At 36.5% G+C, this 23091-nt stretch overlaps 3 protein-coding genes across 7 annotated transcripts in view; 2 read left to right on the plus strand and 1 right to left on the minus strand.

Moving 5' to 3' along the window:
- The first annotated feature begins 1732 nt into the window (after positions 1-1732).
- On the plus strand, positions 1733-6746 carry LOC107671340 (short coiled-coil protein A-like). 5 transcript variants are annotated; one of them, XM_016464235.1, is made up of 4 exons: positions 1733-1884; positions 4934-5005; positions 5117-5197; positions 5402-6746. In XM_016464235.1, the coding sequence occupies exons 1-4, from the start codon at positions 1821-1823 to the stop codon at positions 5542-5544; spliced, it is 360 nt and encodes a 119-aa protein (XP_016319721.1). In that variant the 5' UTR covers positions 1733-1820; the 3' UTR covers positions 5545-6746. The 5 variants fall into 5 exon arrangements, with proteins under 5 accessions (XP_016319721.1, XP_016319745.1, XP_016319737.1 ...); XM_016464259.1 differs by lacking the exon at positions 1733-1884 and adding an exon at positions 4183-4231; XM_016464251.1 differs by lacking the exon at positions 1733-1884 and adding an exon at positions 4192-4328.
- A 579-nt stretch (positions 6747-7325) lies between these two features.
- On the minus strand, positions 7326-18160 carry LOC107671330 (calnexin-like). The gene is made up of 15 exons (XM_016464225.1): positions 17995-18160; positions 17241-17414; positions 16997-17070; positions 16597-16655; positions 16291-16432; positions 16128-16209; positions 15743-15935; positions 14663-14852; positions 14274-14387; positions 12755-12911; positions 12358-12573; positions 12144-12260; positions 10159-10306; positions 9958-10073; positions 7326-7804 (listed from the first exon to the last, which is right to left on the minus strand). The coding sequence occupies exons 2-15, from the start codon at positions 17412-17414 to the stop codon at positions 7724-7726; spliced, it is 1863 nt and encodes a 620-aa protein (XP_016319711.1). The 5' UTR covers positions 17995-18160; the 3' UTR covers positions 7326-7723.
- Positions 18161-20038: 1878 nt separating this feature from the next.
- LOC107671368 (N-alpha-acetyltransferase 15, NatA auxiliary subunit) overlaps positions 20039-23091 on the plus strand; it is a 27869-nt gene continuing 24816 nt past the window's right edge. Inside the window, exon 1 of the mRNA XM_016464277.1 lies at positions 20039-20313. Coding sequence (XP_016319763.1) covers positions 20260-20313 — 54 coding nt within the window. The 5' untranslated portion in view covers positions 20039-20259. The remainder of the gene's footprint in view (positions 20314-23091) is intronic.

Below are 23091 nucleotides of genomic sequence, written 5' to 3' on the forward strand. Positions count from 1 at the left end.
CAGTATGGATGGATGGATGGACGGACGGACGGACGGACAGACAGACAGACAGATAGATAGATAGACAGATGTGAGTTTGGTTTTTAAGTCTTTAATCTCATTTATTCTCTGGGCTGGCACATTTACAGAGTGCTGTCTTGGATGGGTGTTTAATCTTATCTGCTTTGTCTGTATAAGCACTATTAAAATCATTTACATTCTCACTAGAGCTTGTCCATTTCTCTCATTAAATGAACATTCCACCAAAAAAATTGAAATTTGCTGAACATCTACTCACCCTCAGGCCATCCAAGATATAGCTGAGTTTGCTTTAGATTTGGATAAATTTAGCATTACCACACTTTTTCACCAATGGATCATCTGCAGTGGATGCTGTCGGAACGAGAGTCCAAACAGATGATAAAACCATTACAATAATACTCAAGTAATCCACACGACTCCAGTCCATCAGTCAATGTCTTCTGAAGAAAAAAAGTTGTGTGTTTGTAAATAAATAAATCCATCAGTAAGGTGTTTCAACTTTAAACCGTTACTTCAGAGTATGGGTTTGTAATCCAAAATTGATTCCTCCAGTGAAAAAGTCCATCCTCTGTTGTCCTCTCACATCAAAATCAGCTGACATATTTGTTCAGAACTATTCTGGACTGTTTTTGCTTGTAAACGGTGCTTGATTTGTGCATATTTATTTTCTGATTCAGACAAAATCACTTCATTGATAAAGGACCAGTATTTTAGCCGAAAGCAACGGTTTGAAGTTAAAAACGTCTTGATGGGTTTGTTTATTACAAACGCAACACTTCACAAGACATTAATTGATGGACCAGAGTCGTATGGATTACTTTATGTTTTTATCAGACTCTCATTCTGATGGCATCCATTCACTGCAGATGATCCACTGGTGCAAGTGATGTAATGCTAAATCTCTCCGAATCTGTTCCCATGAAGAAACAAACTCATCTACATCTTGAATGGCCTGCGGGTGAGTAAATGTTCAGCAAATGTTCATTTTGGCTGAACTATTTTTTTAAAAACCCCATGAAATCAAGTTTTGTCATTTGAAGTCCATGTCTGTTGTCATTTCATAAAGATACACTGAATTGAGACAAATAAAGAATTGCCATGCTATGGTATTAAATAATGCTATGGTATTAAAAAAATGCAGCCTTTGCATAAGAAGTATTTTCTGCAGGTGTTTGAGTTTAACCCTTATTAGAGTCAGAAACTAGCCTGTCAACATTTCTTATGCCTGCAGCTTAAAATTAAAAAAGAAAGAAAGCACCTAGAGTGCCAATCAATGCATCACGGCAAGTCGTTTCAGTAGCTTGTAGTAATACTTCAGGCTTTTTACAACACTGATCAAAGTGCAAACCAATTAAGTCCGTGTAGTTAAGCACTGCCATGTGGTTTTGTTTGTGTGAGGCCATCAGACACTTCCTTTAGTTAATGTGTCACACTGTAGCACAGATGAAATGAGACAGATGGTGCGAGAAAGTTAAAGGTGTGCGCAGTTGGGTGAGAAGGTGTGTGTGGGGGGGAGTTCTCACTGTAATCTGAGAAAGTGAACGAGTGAACTTTGGATCTCTCAGCAGGCGTCGCCCTAAAGTCTGCTTCAGCTTTGTCACCTGAGTTACCACACAGGTCTGGTTGGTAACCGTAGTGATGGTGAATAATTGAGAGGGTAAGGCCGGACAAACTACACAGCGTTTCAGGAAGAGAGAGAGAGAGAGAGAGAGAAAATAACCTTTTCAAAGACATAGTTTAACTTATTTAACTGTTGTTTTGCTAATAAGCTACACTCACATTTGCGAACACTCTCAATCATGGAGGGAGACGTGGATGAAGATGATGGGACTTTTACTAACATCTCACTAGCTGATGATTCAGGTAAGACTTGCCTTGTCTTGTCTTAAAGCTGATCTGAAACCAGTTCTCTTTGTCCGGGAAACAGTTCAGTGATAGAACTGGGAAATGTACATGAATAGAAGCACACAGTTGCACATTATGCACTCTCATTATGGTAGAGTATATTAACACCAAACCTTGGATTTGATCTTTTGGTCAACTTGTTTTCTTTCAGTTAGCACAGGTTTTGTATTGCTTTTTTGAAAATTTTGGTCATAGGCCTCACTGATCTGAGCTTATGCACCTCAGTTGTTGTGTTGGAAAAAAAGCAGTATTTGTGGTAAAATTTTGGCAAGGCAATTTTCACTCAAAAACTGAGGTAAATAAGCTCAGATCAATAAAGCCTATGATCAATACACTCCAAAAAATAATACAAAACCTGTGCTAATTGAAAAAAAAAAAAAAAAACAAGTTAATAAAAAGATTAAATCCAATATTTGGTAATAATATGGCATAAGCTCATAAGCAATTTTTTGTAGGCCGGTCATTTTTGATCAGGAACACCACAAGTGTAACAAGGTGGGGGAAAAAATCCCTCCCAAAAATTATAAAAAAAATAAATAAATAAAAACTTGGGGAAGTTGTACCCGCTATGAGAAATGTCAGTAAGTTTTAGTCCAATGCAATAAGATCAGCAGTATTTCTGGGGTAAAAAGAAAAAGAAAAAGAAAAAGAAAAGAAAGAAAGAAAGAAAATCTGCTCCGGATACAAAAACTAAAGCAGTATCTCAGTGATACTGATGTAACACTGCCCACTTCATATTGTCTTTAAAAACTATGTACTACTAACATTTATATGAATAATTTGATACAATGCACTTACTGTGTACATACATGTTTTTACTCTGTACTTATTTATAAAAATAATAACACATGTAATAACATAGGTATACTTTTATGTAGTTGCATCTATAATTGCATGGCTGACCATAGCCAAACATTAAACCTTAACGTACCACCAAACCTGCCCAAATCTTACCCCACACCACATCAACAGCCGCAAAAGTAATACAACATGAACTCAATAAGTGCATATACCCAATTATTATTTTATTATTATCATCATTATTATTGTTATTATTTTGTTTACATAATAAAGACAACTAACATTAAGTACCAGAATTATTTCACTTTCATTTTTTAAATGATGCATTAAGTATATTCTTTCAGCAGTAGGCTATAAGTTAGCGCAATAACACAAGTATCTAAATGCTTGAGTGCTGTGCAGCATGTGGTTTTCTTGTCCAAATACAGGAATGAATGGAGAGGCACTGTGTCAACACATGTCAGAAACCTCCACAAGAGGCAGTAGGTGTGTGCTTGTGTACAGGGACTGTGCAGAGACAAGCTCACATATACAGTAAGCATGTGTGAATAGCTACTGCCAGAGCAGTCAGTAAGTAGAACAAAGGCTGCATATTTCAGATGACTCACGTCTACTCTGAGCGGTCATTTTAAAAGGGATAGTTCACCTAAAAATGAAAAATCGGTCATCATTTACTCACCCTGATGTAGTTTCCAAACCTTTATGACTTTAGTTCTTGTGAGGAACACAAACGATGTTGGTGAGTACAGACTGGAGCTGGTTGTCACACTTGTTACTAGAAAAAAAAAGCATTTGAACATTACAGCCGTTGTTAAGCAGAAACAGTACATATAACATATGTTGACCTTTTGTGACAACATGCCCCAATAGCTGGACATGTTGTCAAATTAAATGGGGTATGTTGCCATTAAACCGCCTATTATAAACCACAAAATGTAAACATTAAAAACATATATGAAGCAAAGTAACATAAAAACTATTCAAACTTTGTTTTTGGAACACAAGTATTGTAAGTGATGCATTGCTAACACTTAAAACACATATGATATCTTTCCTCGTCCTGACATTTATGAAAAATACCCTAGTCCTAAGAACACAATTCATCAAAATCTTTCATCATTATGTAGTTGATTCCTAATATTTGAATGTTTGGCTGTTTGGTTTTATTGCGTTTTAGTTTAGGGGACAGATTTTACCAGAATTATTTATAATTAGTATTAGAATGATTCTATGAGGTTATGGGACAGCAAAGTAGCATACTATCATATGGATGTTTTAAATAAATTTTTAACAAAAAAATATTGTAATGAGGAGAAATGTTTATTATATTGCATACTGCATTCTTTTTCATATACTATTATTCTTTAAAAATAGAAGGCAATATGCGGTAACCAGCATGCTATTGCTTTGTGCCCAGCTTCATATTTATAGCGAGCTTTGTCTCCCTCTGTCGGTGCTTTTCGGTAGTGAGTGCAATGCGAGAGAGAAACAGAGAAGTGATGAGGTAACGGATGGTCTGTGTCATTACCTTGACATCAGCTTTGTAGACTTAATAATTTTGAACATCTTTAATAACGCGGATCGATTTAGTCTTATATCAGGTAGGACTGTATCAGTGTGCTGGTGTGTGTTTGTTACTTAAGTTCTTCATTATCACATGAGATCATGTTTATTTCCTCTCGGCGTTTATTTTTTTTATAAAAATTAAATGCCTCTTTACCAAGTTGATTAGTTGCTGATTATTTAACTGAGTTTTGTGATCGGGGTCATTTAAAGCTGTTTCTAACAAATCTTTTAGCACCCAGGCTGCTGTAGCGGCCTGTAATGCATGAGAACCAATGGAGACCGATGATGATTGGACGCGGCATGAATTAAAACTTAATAAAACTAAGTTAAAATGTCATGTCTCGAGTACTAATAGCAATATAATTACGTTTTAGGCATGTAATGTAAATGACAGTGATCTTATCTTTCTGTGAACTGTATTTCTTTATGTCAGGCGATGGTTTGTTGTGTTAGCCAATAGCTAACGTAACCGTATCTTGATGCGCCTGGATCTTGAAACGGCTTAGTTTACACTGTAGGCTATTTGTGTGGTACTTCAACGAATGCCATGAAATTACTTTTGTACATGTCAAAAACATAACTACTTGTTTGTATTATAAGCATATTTTATATCACACTGATAGTAGCCTATCTCTCACAGCTGACGGAGAACCGACAGTCCTGAGCTTCAGACCAGAGGACCAGTATACCACCATGAACTGTGAGATTGATGGTAAATATCACCCACAGTTTGGTATAATATGTTATATCATGTTGTTAAAATGCGTGTTTCTTCAGTTTAAGTTGCTTTGGAGCAATTTCAGATGTGTATGTGTGTTTTCAGGAGATATGGAGAATCAAGTTGAGCAAGAGGAGAAGATGAGACTCATAAACCAAGTGTTGGAGCTACAGCACACACTTGAAGGTACAAGTCTTTGAGTGTACAGTTTAACATAGAACTATTGTCTTAGTGGTTAACTGTTGCTGTTTTGTTTTGTAACTGAATATACACCCGTCATGTTTCTGTTTTTCCTCTAACCATTCTACTCTGATCCACTCAGGCTCTCTAAATGGCTGCCGGTAAAAGCTAAGCGATGCACTCTTAATGTGTTTTGTCTGTTTCCATTAGATCTCTCTGCGCGTGTGGACGCGGTGAAAGAGGAGAACCTTAAGCTCAAATCGGAGAACCAGGTTCTCGGGCAGTACATCGAGAACCTCATGTCTGCCTCCAGCGTGTTTCAGACCACCGACACCAAAAGCAAACGGAAATAACGTGTGGGTCACGTCTGCTTCATCCATCATCTCCTCTTTCTGGCATTCAGACTACTAGCTCATACATATAAGCCGCTGTTTGTTTTGTATTTATTTTGTTGTACAATTTACTGATGCATCTCTCAGCATGGTATGGGTAATACTTGAATGGACTGAGCTGCTGTCTTTCCCTGTCAGCTAACTGTTACAAGATATAACAGGATGCCTGATGCAGTTTGTGATACCACTCCTGTTTAATTCATTTAGCAGGTACATAATCAATCTCAGACCCTCTAATTGACTTCACAACCTTTTTAAATACTAGACAGCTGAAGTCAGGTTCTTTTAAAAATACAATTATGCTGAATTTCAGCTTTTTTGGCTTTCCACTAATAACATTTACAATGTGCAGCAAGATTGAACACCGATATGTTCTCTTGAAAGTGCATGACATCCCATAACTAAAGTGCATGATGCAAAAGGCTAAGGATGGATAACCTAAATTAGTCCTCCCTCACTTGGCGTGTGATTTTTCTAATTTAAACCAAAGTTACTGGCAATTATCTTAATGCCAGTTGCTCAGCTGGTGCAGAAAGTATGCAATTTCTGTAATTTCCTGACCCACTGGTTTAAACAAAGTACCTCTTCATATGTTACATTATAAGAGGCCTTTGACTAAACCATATGACATTTACTCGCTTTCATACTTGGATTTATCTTAAAAGGTCTGACTAGCGCACAAACCCGACGCCTTTTGAGCAGGATCAATTGGTTGAAACTGGCTCGCAGTGTAAACTGCAGCATTGTGTTGGAGAGTTTGCTCTTTGTGGTCATGTCCTTTGGATTGAGGGACTTAAAATGGATGAAATAAATGGATTTTAGCTTTTACTGCTTTCAAAGACTGAAGTGAGGTTGAGTCTGCTGAGTGATATTGATCTGATTGCTCCAAAGTGTCTGCTTAAGCTGCATTTATGAGGACAGATGCTCTGCTCTTTGCTCAGAGATTGCTGATGTGAAATTTCACTTACTATGAATTCTTGACATGACACTGAAGCATCTGCCACAACACTACATACTGTCTGTTTAATATTATTTTTGTGAAAAATTTCATTTGTGTAATTTATGTTTGCAAGCTCCCGATGTAAAGTACCGCCTGTTCTGAAAGTGTACATTTTATTTTGTTACAATTATGCCTTTAATAAAATACTTTGCCTTTGCACAAACGAGTGTTCCTGGTGAAGTCATGTCAAAGGTGCACAAATTTATAGTAAATATTTATTTCCAAGAGCAATGAACAGTTTGCAAACATGTAAACAAAAGGCTGTCCTTGTAAGGCTGAACACAACCTAAAAAAAAGCAGAAAAACAAAACTGTTCATCACTTGAAAAACAACCTGTCTGCTTCCAAAGCTCAATGGTTTCATACATGGTGGTCAGTCTGTTTTCAGTGTGCTTGTGTCTGGGTCTGCTGTTAGAGAGTGTCAGTGATGACGCTGAGCTGAGATCGGCTCTTGACTGTGCGTAACGACTTTCTTCCATGCCAAAAAAGCAATACTGATTTGCATTCCTAGCACTTCACTGACCTAGATGTTTGGTGAAGGTGGCTCCTGGTTTGACGGAGCTCTTCTCCAGAGCCTGCTAACTGGTAATGACAGTAGAATGCAAGATTAAAAAGTACTATATCTAAACTCAGTTGCATCATTTTTCAAACAAGACACAAACAATAAATACGATCAGAGCGATATGATCATGTTAAAAAGCTCATAACTTAAAAACTCACAAGGAACTGAACCCTTTTTTAAAAAACAAACAGAAATGTTGAGGTGATCATAAACTAGTTTGTCTTTCTAAAATATCCACTGTACATTTCCCTTCACAGTATTCAGACTTACTAGTAGGGAAACACTGGCCCAGTACTACATGAATTGTAATCTATAAAGAAAAAGAAATAGGCAAAACTTGGAGCTAAAACTCAGCAGGTCTGACTTTTGTATCTAAATCCCAACTGTACCCGATAAGAACTAAGCGGAAGACTGAAAGAGGGGAGGCGAGGTTCAGTCGGATGAAGAATGACCTCTTCAGGAGAGCGGCTAGGTTTGCCGTTTTTTTGCATGCTGAATGGCATATTGCCGAAAGCATGCAGCAAAAAAAGGCAAAGGAACGAGAGAAGGGAGGAAGAAACGTGGGGAAAATGTGGATTTTCAGTCCTTCCGTACTCGTCTCTTTCTCACAGCTTTAGGTTCTTCTCCTGTGCTCTGAATTCCTTCACCGGCATCCTTCATCTGCAAAGACCCAAAACTGTCAGTCTAACAACAATCAGTAGATCTAGATAATCAGTGCAAACTGGAATCTCAGTCTAGCAAAACATGGCACAATCACACGGTGTTTGTACTGATTTCTATGGATGCCTGTTTCCACCACTGTATGAAAATAAAAATATAAAAAAAAGTAGTTTTTTTCTGACGCAATTTTGACTTTTTCCTCAGAATTGTGAGATAAAATCTCACAATTGCGAGTTATATTCTGACTTTTTTTCTCTCAGAACTGCGAGATAAAAACTCACAATTGCAAGTTATAAAAGTCAGAATTGCGGGATATATAGTTCATATAAAATATTAACTATGAAGAACATTTTAAAAGACACCCTTTTTATTACTAAAATTTAATTTAATCATTAAAATGTTATCTAGAAAAATTAAAACAAATTTTTTTTGAAAAATTTAAACAGCAAAACGGAATTTGGGAAAATGAAACTAAATTTAAAAATATATATATCAATAATAAATAAAACTGCTCTAAACACTGAAAACAATTCATGCTTTTATTAAACAGAGGTCTGCTAATGGTTTAAAGGGGTCATATGATGCGATTTCAAGTTTTCCTTTCTCTTCGGAGTGTTACAAGCTGTTCGTGCATAGATAAGATCCCTAAAGTTGCAAAGACTAAAGTCTCAAACCCAAAGAGATATTCTTTATAAAAGTTAAGACTCGTCCACGCCCTCCTAAAACGCCTCGTTTAAACACGCCCCATATGTCTATGTCACGATGTGGGAAGATTTGCATAATGCCAAAATGAGGCATAACTTTGATTCTCTCTGTAGTATTGTTGCCGCCGCCATGTCGTGAAGATGCTGTGTTTTGTTGTGAAAGCGAAACTACTTTGTTTGGCCTTCCAAAAGTGGTTCAGTGGATAAGTTGTTTTTACAACACTGCTCCAGAACAGTTCAACCCAAATATTCAGATGTGTGCAACGCATTTTACGGAGGACGAGGACTGTTTCCTGGGAGAGTAGACTACAATGCCGGTGTTCTGACAAATAATAATGACTCACAGCCTGTAAGTAACTTTTCATATTTAAAGAATTTGCCACTGACGATTCAAACGTGAGTTTTGAGCAGTGTAGAGTAGCGCTTGTTGTTTGTCATTTCTCCGATCACAAATGCAGGCATGGTTTTATGTTTACGTGGTGCGATGCAACGCAACGCGTAAAAAAACAGTATAAGTCATTATAATCAGTAATTATGTACAGTATGTGGAAAATAATGTGTTTTTTAGACCTTGCATTGCAAGATTGCATTACACCAAATACACAAAATAATGTTCTTCTTTAGCAACATCATATCACCCCTTTAAGTCTGTCAATATTGGTGCAACACTGCAGTTTATAGTGCTGCAGTAATTGGGGAAAGAGATTTGAAGTGCTTACACTTTTGGACGCAAAATATGTGAAAATACTTTAGTCAGAATTATTGTGTTCACTTTCTAATCTACTCCATCTCTTTGACACACGTGTGCGCCGGCACTCACTCATTGAAGTCTGTGAAGTTAAAACTCAAGTTAAGACTCACTTGCCGTCAGGATAATTCTTTATGCAAAATGGAAGCCCAATTTTATAACCATAAGATGTATGAAAACAAATCTAAAACACATTCAACAGCACACATATCTGAGAATAGGGCAAGAAGTGTAGGTTTATCATTTAGTTTGAAGCACTTAATATAAAGCACGTCTCATGTCCTTTGTTATTTTTCCAGAAGTGTTTGCAACATCAGAGTATAGCAATATAAACGATACTGTCAAATTATAGAGGGGAAACTTTTGAGTTTGAAATTATGTTTCATACACGGAGAAGTTCTGCACGTGCAGTAGTTAAAACAACACTGTATCGAAACAAGACTCATACTGAAAATTTCACAACACCATCCAGAGGAGGATGAGTATTAATCCTGCATTGATGTGTGTTACATTTTACTACTGTATATACACTGACATTATTTTTTTTATTGATAGCAGCATCTCTGTAGCGATTGAGGCAAATATCACGCGTTTGCGGCCTCTATTCGCATCTTTGCATTGACTTTGTATGTAATCTACTTGCGTGAATAATTAAATTTGCGTTTGTTGTGAACAACATAAGTCAATGAGAACTTGCTTACTTCATCCTCTGAGGGTGTGTCATTTGGCTTACTGGCCTCTTCCTCATCTTCCTCCTCCTCTGTATCTCCACCATCTTTTCCAATGTCGTTGTCCACCCCGTCCCCATTCTCATTACCTGAAAAGAGAGTCAGAAAATTATGTATAGCAACTACACTAAAAAGTACTTAAAACAGCAAACAAGGATAAATCATTTTACAAACCAGTAGCTTCAGTATCTTCCTCTGCTTTTGCTTCATCTTTCCCTTTCTCCACCTCGTCATCCTCCTCCTCTTCTTCTTCTTCTGCTACCTCCTCTGGTTCGGCTTTGGGCTCATCGATTTTCTTGTATACATAGTCATCATCCGACTTCTGCAATACACATACAATTGTGTGAGCTGAGAATATTCAAGAAGCAGTTGGCCAAGAGGACAGAGACGTGCACCATCCTGTTCATATATGGTGACAAACCTGTCGAACGCTTCAGGGCAGGTCGCTGATTGCCTGTTGCTATGCAACCGATGATAAATACACATTAAGAGGATTTTGTACTTGCAAGCTAATCCTAAACACCCTAATCTTTAGCAATATATCAAATGGGGTTAGCATGGTAAACCAGATTTATCAACTGTGTTATGCTCAGCAAATAGCTAGATGTAATGAGGTCTGGTTAAGTGGATCTCATCACACAGCAAACACACAACACAACAAATACTGCATTTGAGCCAGGATTCTCAGAATGACCAACACTTGAGATTGAGTATGACAGTCATGATCATATACAGAGGTCCAAAAACCCAGCTTGCTTGGTGAGTTCGGGGGTATATGGCTCCTTGAAAAAAAAAGTTGATTTCCCAGATCTACATACGTGCATTTTAAGATGTCTGGAGGACAAATATTTGGATAATGATAGCTGTCTTTTTCAGTTTTTATCTGTGCCAGTGAAGCAAAAAATACACATGGCCATGAAAATCAGCATTTGGGTTTGCAATGACAACATTTGAATAGGTAAATAATAACAGAATTTTCATTTTTAGGTGAATTATCTGTTTAAAATAAGAGAGCAGACCGGCCATAAACATATCAGTATACACAGGCTGTAGACACTTGTTTTCTTAATAAATGCTAAATGCTAACCACATCCTATAAACATACTTTTCAAAGCCACACGTTTTACCACATTCTAGTTTAGGTCTGAGGATGATAAGTGAATTTACAGAAAGGCTATCAGGAAAATGTAACTAAGTTCATTAAATTCATGCACAAGAATTTGTTGTTGATCTTATGCTTAATATGTTGTTAAGTGTACTGGTTGTGTTGTACCATCTTTGGATATCACTGTTAGTCGTTAAAAACTTCTAACATAACACAGGTGTCAAATATACAATGTTTACTTACTTGTCTTACATCTCACTTTTTGACCAAAGCATCATGTTAGAATTTACACTTGGTTTCTGTAAAAAGTAGCGGTAATGCTCGTCTTCAAGCACTGATATACCGCTCTGCGCTGTACAATATCTTTGCAGCACCAAAGTACAGCTATTATTAGGCAATTATTTCTGGACCTCTGGGACCTCAATGGTGGAAGACTTACTAAAAATGAATTATATTTCCATCTTGGATGCTAATTGGTTGATACAGCATTTCAGCCCTAAAATGCCTTTCTTTAAAAATAATTGGACTGAATTTCCAGTTCAGGAAGTAGCAGTTCTTGCCAGGCAGCAAATGAAATGAAACAAAACAAAATCAAACCATAAAGGTTTTAGGAAAGCTTCGGTTTCCTTTAAACATCTCGCACTAGCTTGTGCTGTGTCCTAGCACATTTTGGTGCAGTGTTACAGCAGTTCTCCTCAGGATGAATCACTCGTGTGGTCCTCATTTGTAAGTAACTTTGAATAAAAGAATCTGTTAAACGAATACATGTAAAATGTAAATGCAATGCAAATGTGTACAGTTAATTGTGCATGTGTGTAGGCAGAGTGTTTGTTTTATTCTGCTTCTCTTATCTGCTTTGATTATGGTTATTCGGGACAGAATCTTTCTGTTGTGATGAAAACAGATTATGTAATGAATAATTACGCTGTACCCACACATCTATATGATTCACAGCAAAGCACTGACAGCCTAAATATAGCTGTAAATCAGGTCTGCTATATCAAGTGTTTTATTCTGCATTCAATGGGATCGCCTCTGTGGGGTCAGGACGTACCTTTGGCCAGCAGAAGAGCACAGCCAGTCCAATAGGCAAACCAACGGTGAGGATGTAAACCACCCACAGCCAGGGCCTCTCTTCCGCAGTCAGCGCCAACTGACTCAACACTCCAGGCTAAGATAGAAAGAAACAGTCTGAGTATGTCAACCAAACCAAAGCCCAGTGAGCAATGACGCCCAGAGCAAAACGTGGGCGAGAGGCAGAAGCATACCTCATTGGCACTAGCCACCAGTTTTTTGAGTCCCCAGCTGTCTGCAGCCCAGCGGTCCGCCACTTCCTTTTCCGAGGTAATAATGAAATTGTCGAAATAAATGTCAGAGGTCATAGACCACAGCTCCAGACCCACAGCACTGAATGACTCCATCCTAAACGGGTGAAGATCTTCAAAGTAGTCAGGGTTTGCAATCTTCCGTGGACTCCACACACCCTGTAAACAAAGATGTTGAATAGAAATATCTTTTTGTGATACTTAAAGATCTTTGGTCATTGTATCCAACTCATTAATTAAAATTTTGACTAAAACAGTTGCAGGCTTAGTGTGACATTTGCTTGTACTGAATAAAATATGGGCACTTCAGCAGCATTTTCCATACTCCAGATGTTAATACCTGGTAGTTGGGGTTGTCTGTGAGAGGAGCTTTCCATTTGCCCTTATACTGAGGATTGTTGATCATGGGCGGCTTCCATTCACCACAGCCAGGAGCAGCTGAACATGCTGGATTTGGCACCTGAGGAGCCTCCCATTCTCCATCCATTTCTTCATCCCTGAGAGAGAGGGGGGTGAAGAGAATATTACTGACAAGTTGCTATAAAAGAATGAAATAAAGCTAAAATGAAAGCATAGGGTATTACATAGTGTACTATAGATGATTGTCTACCAGTACTATCAGATAAAAAGGGCTAGACAGAGGCGTATAATATAATTCATGGAATAATTGCATAATAATAATGTACTTGGCGTTGTACAAAATTTACTGCACCAAAGATAACTGACTTTCTCATTTGAGCTGCCTCAGGGGATTTTTCTGTTCACACAGGCCGAGCAAGAATTCCAGCACAATGCTTCTATTTTAACGGTGAGAGTGTGTAGCTATATCATATTTGACATCTGTGTCACAATAGAAATGTTTAACAACCAATAGTAATATCCAGGGATGAGAACTACTCAATATTTGTCAGATTTCGCCCTTTTGAATTGCAAATATGACAAATGCAATGTAATTTCTAACTGAATGTGACAAGACCAAAAACATCATAGGAGCAGTTTTCAGCATTTTATGCACACAATTAGGAAAGAATGTGTGCACATTGTTCATTTTGTGAAAATTCACTTCTAGAAAAATAAACTAGTTTTCATCCTCAGGGCTACACTAGGACATGGTAAAACGTGGCTTTGACTCAAGTGTGTTTATAGGTTGTGGTTAGGACAGTAATTTAGCCTATTAAAATAAAATATTATTTGCAAATAGTACAAATGCATTAGTTTACACTAAATTCTACTTCTTGAACTTTCTTTATTTGCCTCTTTATTAATTCTCTTAATTTTCTGTTTTTTACAAGAAAGCCCCAAGTGTCACAAATTTGTATTTTTTGTATGTCTGGTCTGTGTTCAAAAAGGGTTATTTCACATAAAAATGATAATTCTGTTATGTCCTTATTCCATTCCAACCCCAAATATTATTTTTCATGAAATTTCTCATGACCATCTGTTTATTTTCTTCACTGATAAAAATACAAAAAGACTAGCAAAATGCCCTGGAAATCAATTGGAAAATGTTGCCCCTTAATGAAAAAGTTAATTTCTTTCACTGTTGTGAACTGACCACTGCACTGAATATAAAAAAGCTTTGGGAGTCAGCTGTCCACGAAAGGCCTAAACCTACCAAAGCAAAATCCCAAAGATTAGATAGATAGATTATTGATAGATGATAGATTATTGATATATATATATTATTATTGATAGATAGATAGATAGATAGATGCATAGCTTATTATTTTAGGGTACTTCTGTATTGAAATTATATTCTTATGAATATTTAAAGTGGCAAATAAATTGGTTCTCATTAGAAGCTCTTTGTTGTGCACTGCCACAAGCCTCTGGATTAAAAGAAAGACTTTATTTCTCACCAGTCATCAGGCTTTTCTGCAGTGGGGTCAGACACAAACTCTGGCTCATCATCCAACCAACCATCAGGCTTCACTGCATCAGGATCAGGCACCTTAGCTGGGGCATCCTCATCCCTAGATAGATAAAGAAAAAATGGGTCTTGACATAGCACTGCTGCTATTTTTTAAGGATAATATGACTTCATAAATTCACATGGTTCCCTACTCATATGAATACCATGTCTGTCACTATAACTATGAAATTAAATACATAACCGTGAAGGTAATAGTTACAACAAAATACTGTTTTATGCAAGTAACTTTGGCAAGTAAACACAAATAAAAAGACACAAGCTATCAAGAATTTGCCAAGTGCATTCTTTGCATTTGGACTTATTCATATATCTTACCAGTCTTCAGGTTTGACTGTTTCTGGGTCAGGGATTTTAGCTCTCTCATCCCAGTCCTCTGGCTTGGAGTCTTTGGGATCGTCAGTCTCTTTCGGAGGGTTCACAGGCGGAACGACATCTGTCAACAGACTTCCCCTGCTAACACTGGACTGATCTAGAAACATCTCATAGCTATTGTCTGGATTTAAAACTGAGAAAAGGAGAAGAGAGTACAAATATTTATTTAATAATTTACCATTGAATAATTTAATAAAACAATTATCGCATGCAGGCAAGATTGCTTTGTTAAACAAAAAAAATGGCTTTACAATAATGTCTCATTTCTTATTTAATATGGTTGGTGAACAATTTTTTGATTATTACAATTGATTAATTTGATTATCTGTTATAACATTTATTATATCTATATAATAACAGTAATAATAACAATAATGTAATGAGTTTCCACATGCTTTCAATTATAGTAATTAGGGATGTTCATTTTAACCGTTTAACCGGTTAACCGACGGCAGAATTTTGACCGATTAATACAATCAGTTAAACAGTTTAAAAAGTCATTTAATTATTTTTTCAGTAATTTATCAAAATATTTAAAACAGTTTGCTGCATGGTTAAAATATGCTACGCATATAAAAAAATTGTTTTTAGGGGGGAAAAAAACAAGTCGTGTATTCTTTCTAAGTCGCATTTTATTATTTCATTCAGAAATAGACCTAGGCTAATGCCGACACAAAATGTTTACAAACATTATAATAAACACTGTAAACATAGTTAGTGTTAGTTCCCCTCACTCCACAACAAATCCTTTCAATTAACAGTATTTAGAAAATAATTTAAGAATTAAAAATATAAGAAGCTATAGCAATATAAACGACAAGCCAAAACGAATTCATTTAGGTTAAAATGAAACTGAAACCAACGTTGGGTCTCTCATTCCACACAAAATCAAATGTTTCCATATTCGCGATGTATTTGAATGGCAAATTATTATTTATTATGTAGTTCACTCGCGTTCCAATATCCATAGGAAAAATAACCGAAATGAACATCCCTAATGGTAATACAAGTAAATGTACACACCAAGTGTATAGAGGTGAGTCTTTTTATCTGTGTAGATCTTCTTCAGATCAACGTCTGGGCGTTTGGCATGTTTTTCTTCCACATCTCCATTAAGAGGGTTTTTATGTCTGAAGATGAAGTGCAGTTTGTAGTCCTCTCCGCATTTGTCCGGCCCAAACATGATGCTGTACGGTGTCCGGTCATGAAACTGCTCCTGTGAGTCAAAAGACACACACATCACCTCTAAAATATGCAATATCACTTATTTCCCTTACAATAGCAATTTTTTATCATATTGCTGTTCAAATCCAGTATTTTTCAATTTCTATCAAATCTGTTTACTTTGTATTTTATGTTATGTTTTTACAAACTTGTTCTGATCATATAAAGCAGTCAATGAAGATACCAGGTCTAAATCTTCCGAGTCTGACAACAGCTTGATGTAAGCGCCACCACAGTCAATTCCGTTTTGAAAGTTGACCTCATACCTGCATAGATTGGTTTTTGTTAGAATGCACAAGCTGTATTTTTCAAATATCACAGAAATGGCATCTAAGAAGCCCACTCACTGGACAATAAGGGGCTTGTCCTTAAATACAAAGGGTTTGTTAAGCAGAGCAGCGATGGCATGGTGCTTAGCACGAGATTTCAGAACCAAGCCCAAATCACCAGGCACCTTGTTTTCCTTCAGGGGCTCAACCTCCCATTTACCTACAGGCATGAAAAACATATAGAAACATGTTTTTTGTTTTGTTTTTTGTTCTTTAAAGGATAACAGTTTTTAGAAGAGGGGTTAATGATAAAATATATTTTCAGTATTATTTAAAATCAGGCAATCATAAAGCAACACTCAAAAATCATGCTGGAAAACTAACCGTCGTATTTTGCAATATCTTCATCAGCATCCTCTTTCATCGTTTTAGACACCTGCCAACTGCAGAAAATAATAAAACATGTAAAAGCTAACAAATAATTAAGCAATAAGTAAGAAGAAACCATGCAGTGTGAATAGAATATATATTCAAAACACATATTGTGATCATTAAATCATCACTTATTGGACAACAATCTGTGGAGTGCTATCAATATTCAGTATATAATCAACTATCAATATTTTTGGTCAGTGTACCCGCAGAAAAGCTGTATTTTAAAAAAATGTGTATATCTGCTAAATGTAACTGTTGTCAACATTTAGAAGTACAGTTAAATAAAGGTGATCTCAAAGCAAACATGAATGGATTACAAGCCAATGAAAATCTGATAAGATTCACAAACCTGTTCAAAGGCTCATCATCAAATGTCGCAGTGAAGTACACTTCTCCTGTTGGAACTGGGGTCTTGTATGTTACCTATGCATGTCAAATAATGCATATTTATAAATGACATGAAATAGCTCATAACCCAAGCTATTTAGTTTGAACACTGATCATGGATAACTCTACTGATACATATTTTGCTTTTTTGGTGAGCAATGTGCATTACAACAAATATTTATTATTTGGAATGAGTTGAGACTTACCTCAAAAGACACATTGGCGTCTGCTTCAGTGCTTTCTCCACTGTCTGTCTCCATGTCCACATCTCCATCTTCCACTTGAGCCTCCTCTTCATCATCCAGCTCTTCTTTCTGGGCCCATGTTACCATGGAGATGGAGAGCAACAAGAGACACGTCCAGCCCCACCGCAACTTCATCTACACACAAAAAAAGAGCATGACCAACAGAAAATACCTCATTAAAAACATGCAGCCTTTAAAAAAAGCTATATTTTTTCATTTTATATTCTTCTTTGGGGCGGAACGTCTTATCTTATGACACGCTGACCCCGATATCGATCGACATATCTGCCATCAGAAGAGGAGCTTATTGTTTACGATTTCTATATTTTACCGCAAAACTTAATGCTTTATTAAATATTGGCAGTTGAACAGAACAGCAAATAGCAGACGTTATGCCAGCAGAAAAAAGCGAGTAACAGGTAACGTTAACGTTAATCTTCAAATATATTTACAATAAATTCCATATTTTACATTTAATCACAATTACTTCCAGCTCTTCGGTGTTTGGGATTTCTTAAAATAGTCATAAATTTTACTTTTAAATAGTATTATTTACAATATTTATACCAATACATTACATTATTATAACGCCCTCTGGCTAGCTGCGGTAACGTTACCGTTAGCTGGGCGATGACGATGATGAAGATGATGATGGTGGCTGTCTGCATGTTCAACGTTTATAGTGTTTAGCAAAAAATTGTCTGTGTTCACTCACCTCCTCCAGCTGAATGAATATTGGCAATATTTCGGTTAACTGTAGCTTAAGCTGACGGGTTTGTCATCCAGTGTTTCGGCGCGAAGAGTCCGCTATGAATGAGAGAGCGAATGAGCGATAGCCAGTGTTATCAGAAGCGCAGGATGCCACTGACAACCGCCCCTCTGCGATAAAAACCACTTCCGTGACACCTGTCAAAATAAAAGTCCCGTTTATTTACACAAATATTTATTTGCCACTGCACTGTATGATAAAACCAAATCCACTTTTACATCTCACGCCAAAATAAAAGTCGAATTCATTAATTTATCTAGTCATTTGCTGAATTCGGAACCGCATACTACTGCTTTATCTATTTGAGAAAAAGTAAGATTAGTATGCTAGTACGGTGTTCCAAATCCAACCATTTTTATAGATGCTGTCAACTGCTCCTCTATGATAAAATCCACTTTCGCATCACCTATCAAAATAAAGGTCTCATTAATTTATACAACCTTTTGTTTTCATATACCGTTTACACACTGACACTTGATCCTCTGACTACTGTAATTAAAAACAGTGTTATTATCCTGAATGTTTTTTCTGTATGTTTTCACAAAATAAAATCCGCTTATGCATCTCTTGTTTAAAAAGTTTCGTAATTTTTACACTCATTTTTATAAGCACTGCATTCAGCATACTGCTTTTAATTAATATGTTAAAGACATTTATATACATGCATCAGTAATAATATATTTAAAATATATATATCAATATGCATTTTAAGTATTTCCAATTTGAAGTGTCTGAGTGATATTCCTAGACGTACAGCCTACCATAAATACCGCACCTGACCAATGAATGTTAAACATAAAAACAGCAGAGAGGTTATTTTATTTAAATAACTAACACCAGAAAGTCTATTATTTAAATTTATCAACATTAACATAAAAATGTTGGGGGAAAATGCATATGATTTATCCTTTGATACATGTATTAAGCGTGAATGTAGACTATTTCCGCGATTTCTGTAAGTAGGCAAGGAAACGATATTGGATTCAAATAAAATGTCATATAATATATGGAAATTCAAAATTCAAGATTTTTATTTGTCACATACATGGTTATATAGAAAATATATGACCAGCAGTGAAATGTAAGTCAGGTCCGCTCCATGGACAGTGCAATTATTAAAGAATACAAACACAAGAAATTTATATATAAATATAGGTATGGAAAAAAGAAAAAAAAAATAAGAATAAAATAAAATGCGCAGGACAGTATACTGTAGACTTAATAAATATTAAGATGAGCAGGAATATACAAGAGAAGAATGTGCAAACAGGTTGTACAGGGTAGTTACATAGCAGCAATAGAGGTAAAAACGTAAATAAATAAATTATTACATAAATTGCTGTGTGCAAGTGGCAATGTCAGTATATTAAGTGTCTTACTGATAATTAAGTGAAGTCATGCTGGTGTTAAGAGACTGAGTTTGAAGGTACTTGAAGCTGCTCACCCTCTCCACTGGCGTCCCACTGATCATAAGAGGAGTATAGGGCCGCTGTTGTCTCTTCCTGAAGTCCACAATCAGCTCTTTAGTTTTACTCACATTCATAGAGAGACAATTATCCTGGCACCATGATGTGAGTTTCTCTACCTATGTGCAATATATGTGCAATGTGCAAAATAAGGCTGTATATTTTACACTGTTCTGCAATTAGCCTATTAATATTATTGGGGAATTTCCATATACATAACATGAAGATTTTTATTTTATGAATGATTTTATACAAAACAGCACTGTTTTTTAAATATATTTTTAAATATATATTATTATATTATAAAACAGCGAAGGACACGTTTGTTTTATTTTATTATAATCTAGCACTTTTATTATTTTTTCTAATTATTGATTACATACAATTTAAACATTTTTTTTTCATTATATAATGTATGTATTTTTCTATTGTTGATGTTTATATTATTAGCGTTCATGTATTCATGGTAAACTGTTTGACCTATAAATGGTGCGCCCCCTGCTGTCAGTGACGAGCAGCAGAGCAGAGCAGCTTGACCCGGAGGAGAAGCGCCGCATCGGCCATTTTGGGCGCAAAGGGGGCTTTTCTGTCACCACGTGAGGGCTGGGTTAGTTAGTCTGACACGGGCACTAAATCGAGCCGAGCGAGGACTCAGAGAACAAGGGGGTAAAAACCGGGGAAGACGCTGCCTCACACAGCCGCACTCATTTCACATGTGCTGATATAGAGAGAGAGAGAGTAAAGGATGCCGACAGTCACTCTGCCTCCCAAAGAAAACGCTCTGTTCAAGAGGATCCTGGTGAGTGCTAATAATTCAGTGCAACAACATCCATCTACCAAATAAAGCCTGCGGGCTACCGTCACGAGTTTGATTGAATGCTGTTAATGCAGCACTTTTTAGCCCGTGCAAAACTGAACGACCAAGAGTCACTTTCTGTCAAATGGAGGTTAGCTTTTAGCTGCTAGCTGTCAGTGTGTTGATGTAGCTTACATACAGACAAAAAGCTGTTGGAAAGAGACTGTCAGTGGTTGGATAAAAGCATGCGAGACTTGTAGTCTTTGTATATTTGACTTTTATAAGGCATTAGCACTAACAGTTAAGGTTACCTTTATATGGTCAAGCTGCTCTGTTTTGAGGCTGAATGTTGCATGTCAGTAGCTGAAAGCAGTCTCTGGCCTGTTCATGCAGCAAATCACTTTTAAAGATCCTCTGAATATTTCTGTAAAAATTAGGGATTTAGACGAGTTTTGATTTAGTGAGCTTTCCGGAGTTGTTTGAGAAGAGAGGAAGAGATGAGCATGTGTTTCTACAGTGTTTCTGCCGAAGGAAACCCTGGAAGTTTAGTGATGCTCAACTTAAAAACTGCAAACACTCGACGAGTTTATTCACAGCTAATTCTAAGCTCAAAGCTAGTTCTTTCCACTATATGTAATCATTTAAACTGCTGACTTGATAAAGGATTTTGACAGCTAACGTTGGTGCTCTTAAAACAAATGACTGCAATTGTGTTAGCTGCATCTTTTTACTTTATCCATGTTTCATAAGACTAGTTTGAACTGCTTTGCATGGCTTTTCTGATTGCAGACCTTTAAATATATTAGATTTGGATGTGGGCACTAATTTGAGATGGGCATAAGTTGCTAGACTGTATGAGAGTTGACACTGACAGCATGAAGGGCTTTCAAACCACAAACTCAGTCAAAACTTTCACCGCTTGCATACTGTCTGTTTTATAAGCAAAAACAGAAGGAAAAAAAAGCATCACTGTTTTTTGCACAAGGATGCATATAGCTGAGTGTTTTTGTTTTGTTTTTGGCTATTTGGTTGTAGCCAAAACCAGTGACTTTCAATTGCTAAATTGGTGGAACTGGTGTGTATTTTTTTAGCTGATAAAATCCTATCAAGCGGTTTAGGGTTTGTCATGCATTAGTAAAGATTGTAGTGTTTGTGTTGTGGTTTTGATATAACAAGCTTTGCATATGCAGTCTATTCCATGCTAGACTTGTGCCGGTATTCGGTAATGCGATATATCACGGTGATTAATATGCACGATATTGTTATCTTGGGCACTTCTAAATACCGTGAATAATTATATATAAGAAATTATTCAGAATTTTGAATGCATTTTAAGAATACTTAAAAGCATTAGCAATTAATCGCAACATGAAAAGTTGATACCGGCATATCCCTATTCCATGCATATGCAATGTTGAACTGCACTTATAACAAGGCAAGTCTACAAAAACCTTGATAACTGTCTGTTGATATGATGCACAAATGTTTTAAAGAGCATTTTATTCATTATCATTATCATTCTTAGTTCATTTGTCTAAAATGCAAAATACAAAACCTCAGAATTTTCACACAGAAGTAGTAATTTTTTATCATGTAAAATGTATACTATATATGAGCGTTTATGCTCATTTAGTACATCTGATCTGTATATGATCGATCACAATGTCATCATGAATCCACTGAATGATTTAGCTGAACTTTAAAGTTGTGGTCAATAGTGGTCGACCGATATATCGGCCGATATTTGGCATTTTTCAAATATTGGTATCGTCCGATAAGTTTTTCTTTTTGGCCAATGTGTTCAAGGCGGGACTTTTATTTTGACGGCACTGAGAATGGCAGCGCCTGAGCACACAGTGCTCACATTCTCCCTCTTGTTCGCTGTCGTCGTTAACAGTTCTGTCTGATACAGATAGAAGTCTGTCTGATAATCAGATAGAACTGTTAAACAAAGAAATTAAAATGTATAAAAAAAAGTATTATAACGATTTATTTTATATTATTTGTAATAGAAAGGCAAACATTATACTTTCTCGTTTGCCGTCAGCATTCAGCAAAAACGCGTTTATATCATTTAAACAAATCTTCAGCCCTATTTGGACGGGACTAGTTTTACAGGGGGTCGTTAGAGAAATGTGTGTTTCACCGATGTACTTGGTGATTTTAATCCCGTCCGAATCTGCCACGTCTGTGTTTTTCTCACACAACCTCTGTAATAATTCCAGAGCAAATTACCTACTGTTTTTGAAAACTAATCCCTTCCGAATGCGAATGTCTGTGATTGCTGGCGATATTTTTTTTTCACAACGCGTTTACTTGTGTGTTTTAAGCCCTATTCGCACGGGATTAGTATTACCTGGTGACCTCCAGTCATTTGTAATAATTGCGGAGGTTGTCTGTGATCTTAATCACGTGCGAATCGGCCATGTCTGTAATTTGTAAAGTAAAAATTCCCCCGCAAATGACCTACCATATTTCGCCGAACACCGAGATCCTGTGATAATAGGTTTTTGTTTGCTGTGCGCCTTTGTATCCATCTTTCGCGAAGAATGGAGCTGCGTTGGAGTGTTTGATAGTATTCTGGGTGCGTGCTGTCATCTACACCATACAATTTGCAGAAAGAGAAAGCTTAAAAGGTTTTGAGGTTAATGTGTTACATGTTACAAAAGCACAAAGCTTGAGATATTATTTTAATAGTATTTGAGATATTATTTTAACCTGGTGAAATGTAAATGACACAGCGCACGAAACTATATTAGTTTCTTTTTTTTTAAATCCATC

The sequence above is a fragment of the Sinocyclocheilus anshuiensis genome, unplaced genomic scaffold, assembly GCF_001515605.1.
Source record: "Sinocyclocheilus anshuiensis isolate Anshui unplaced genomic scaffold, SAMN03320099.WGS_v1.1 scaffold145, whole genome shotgun sequence".
NCBI lineage: Eukaryota > Metazoa > Chordata > Actinopteri > Cypriniformes > Cyprinidae > Sinocyclocheilus > Sinocyclocheilus anshuiensis.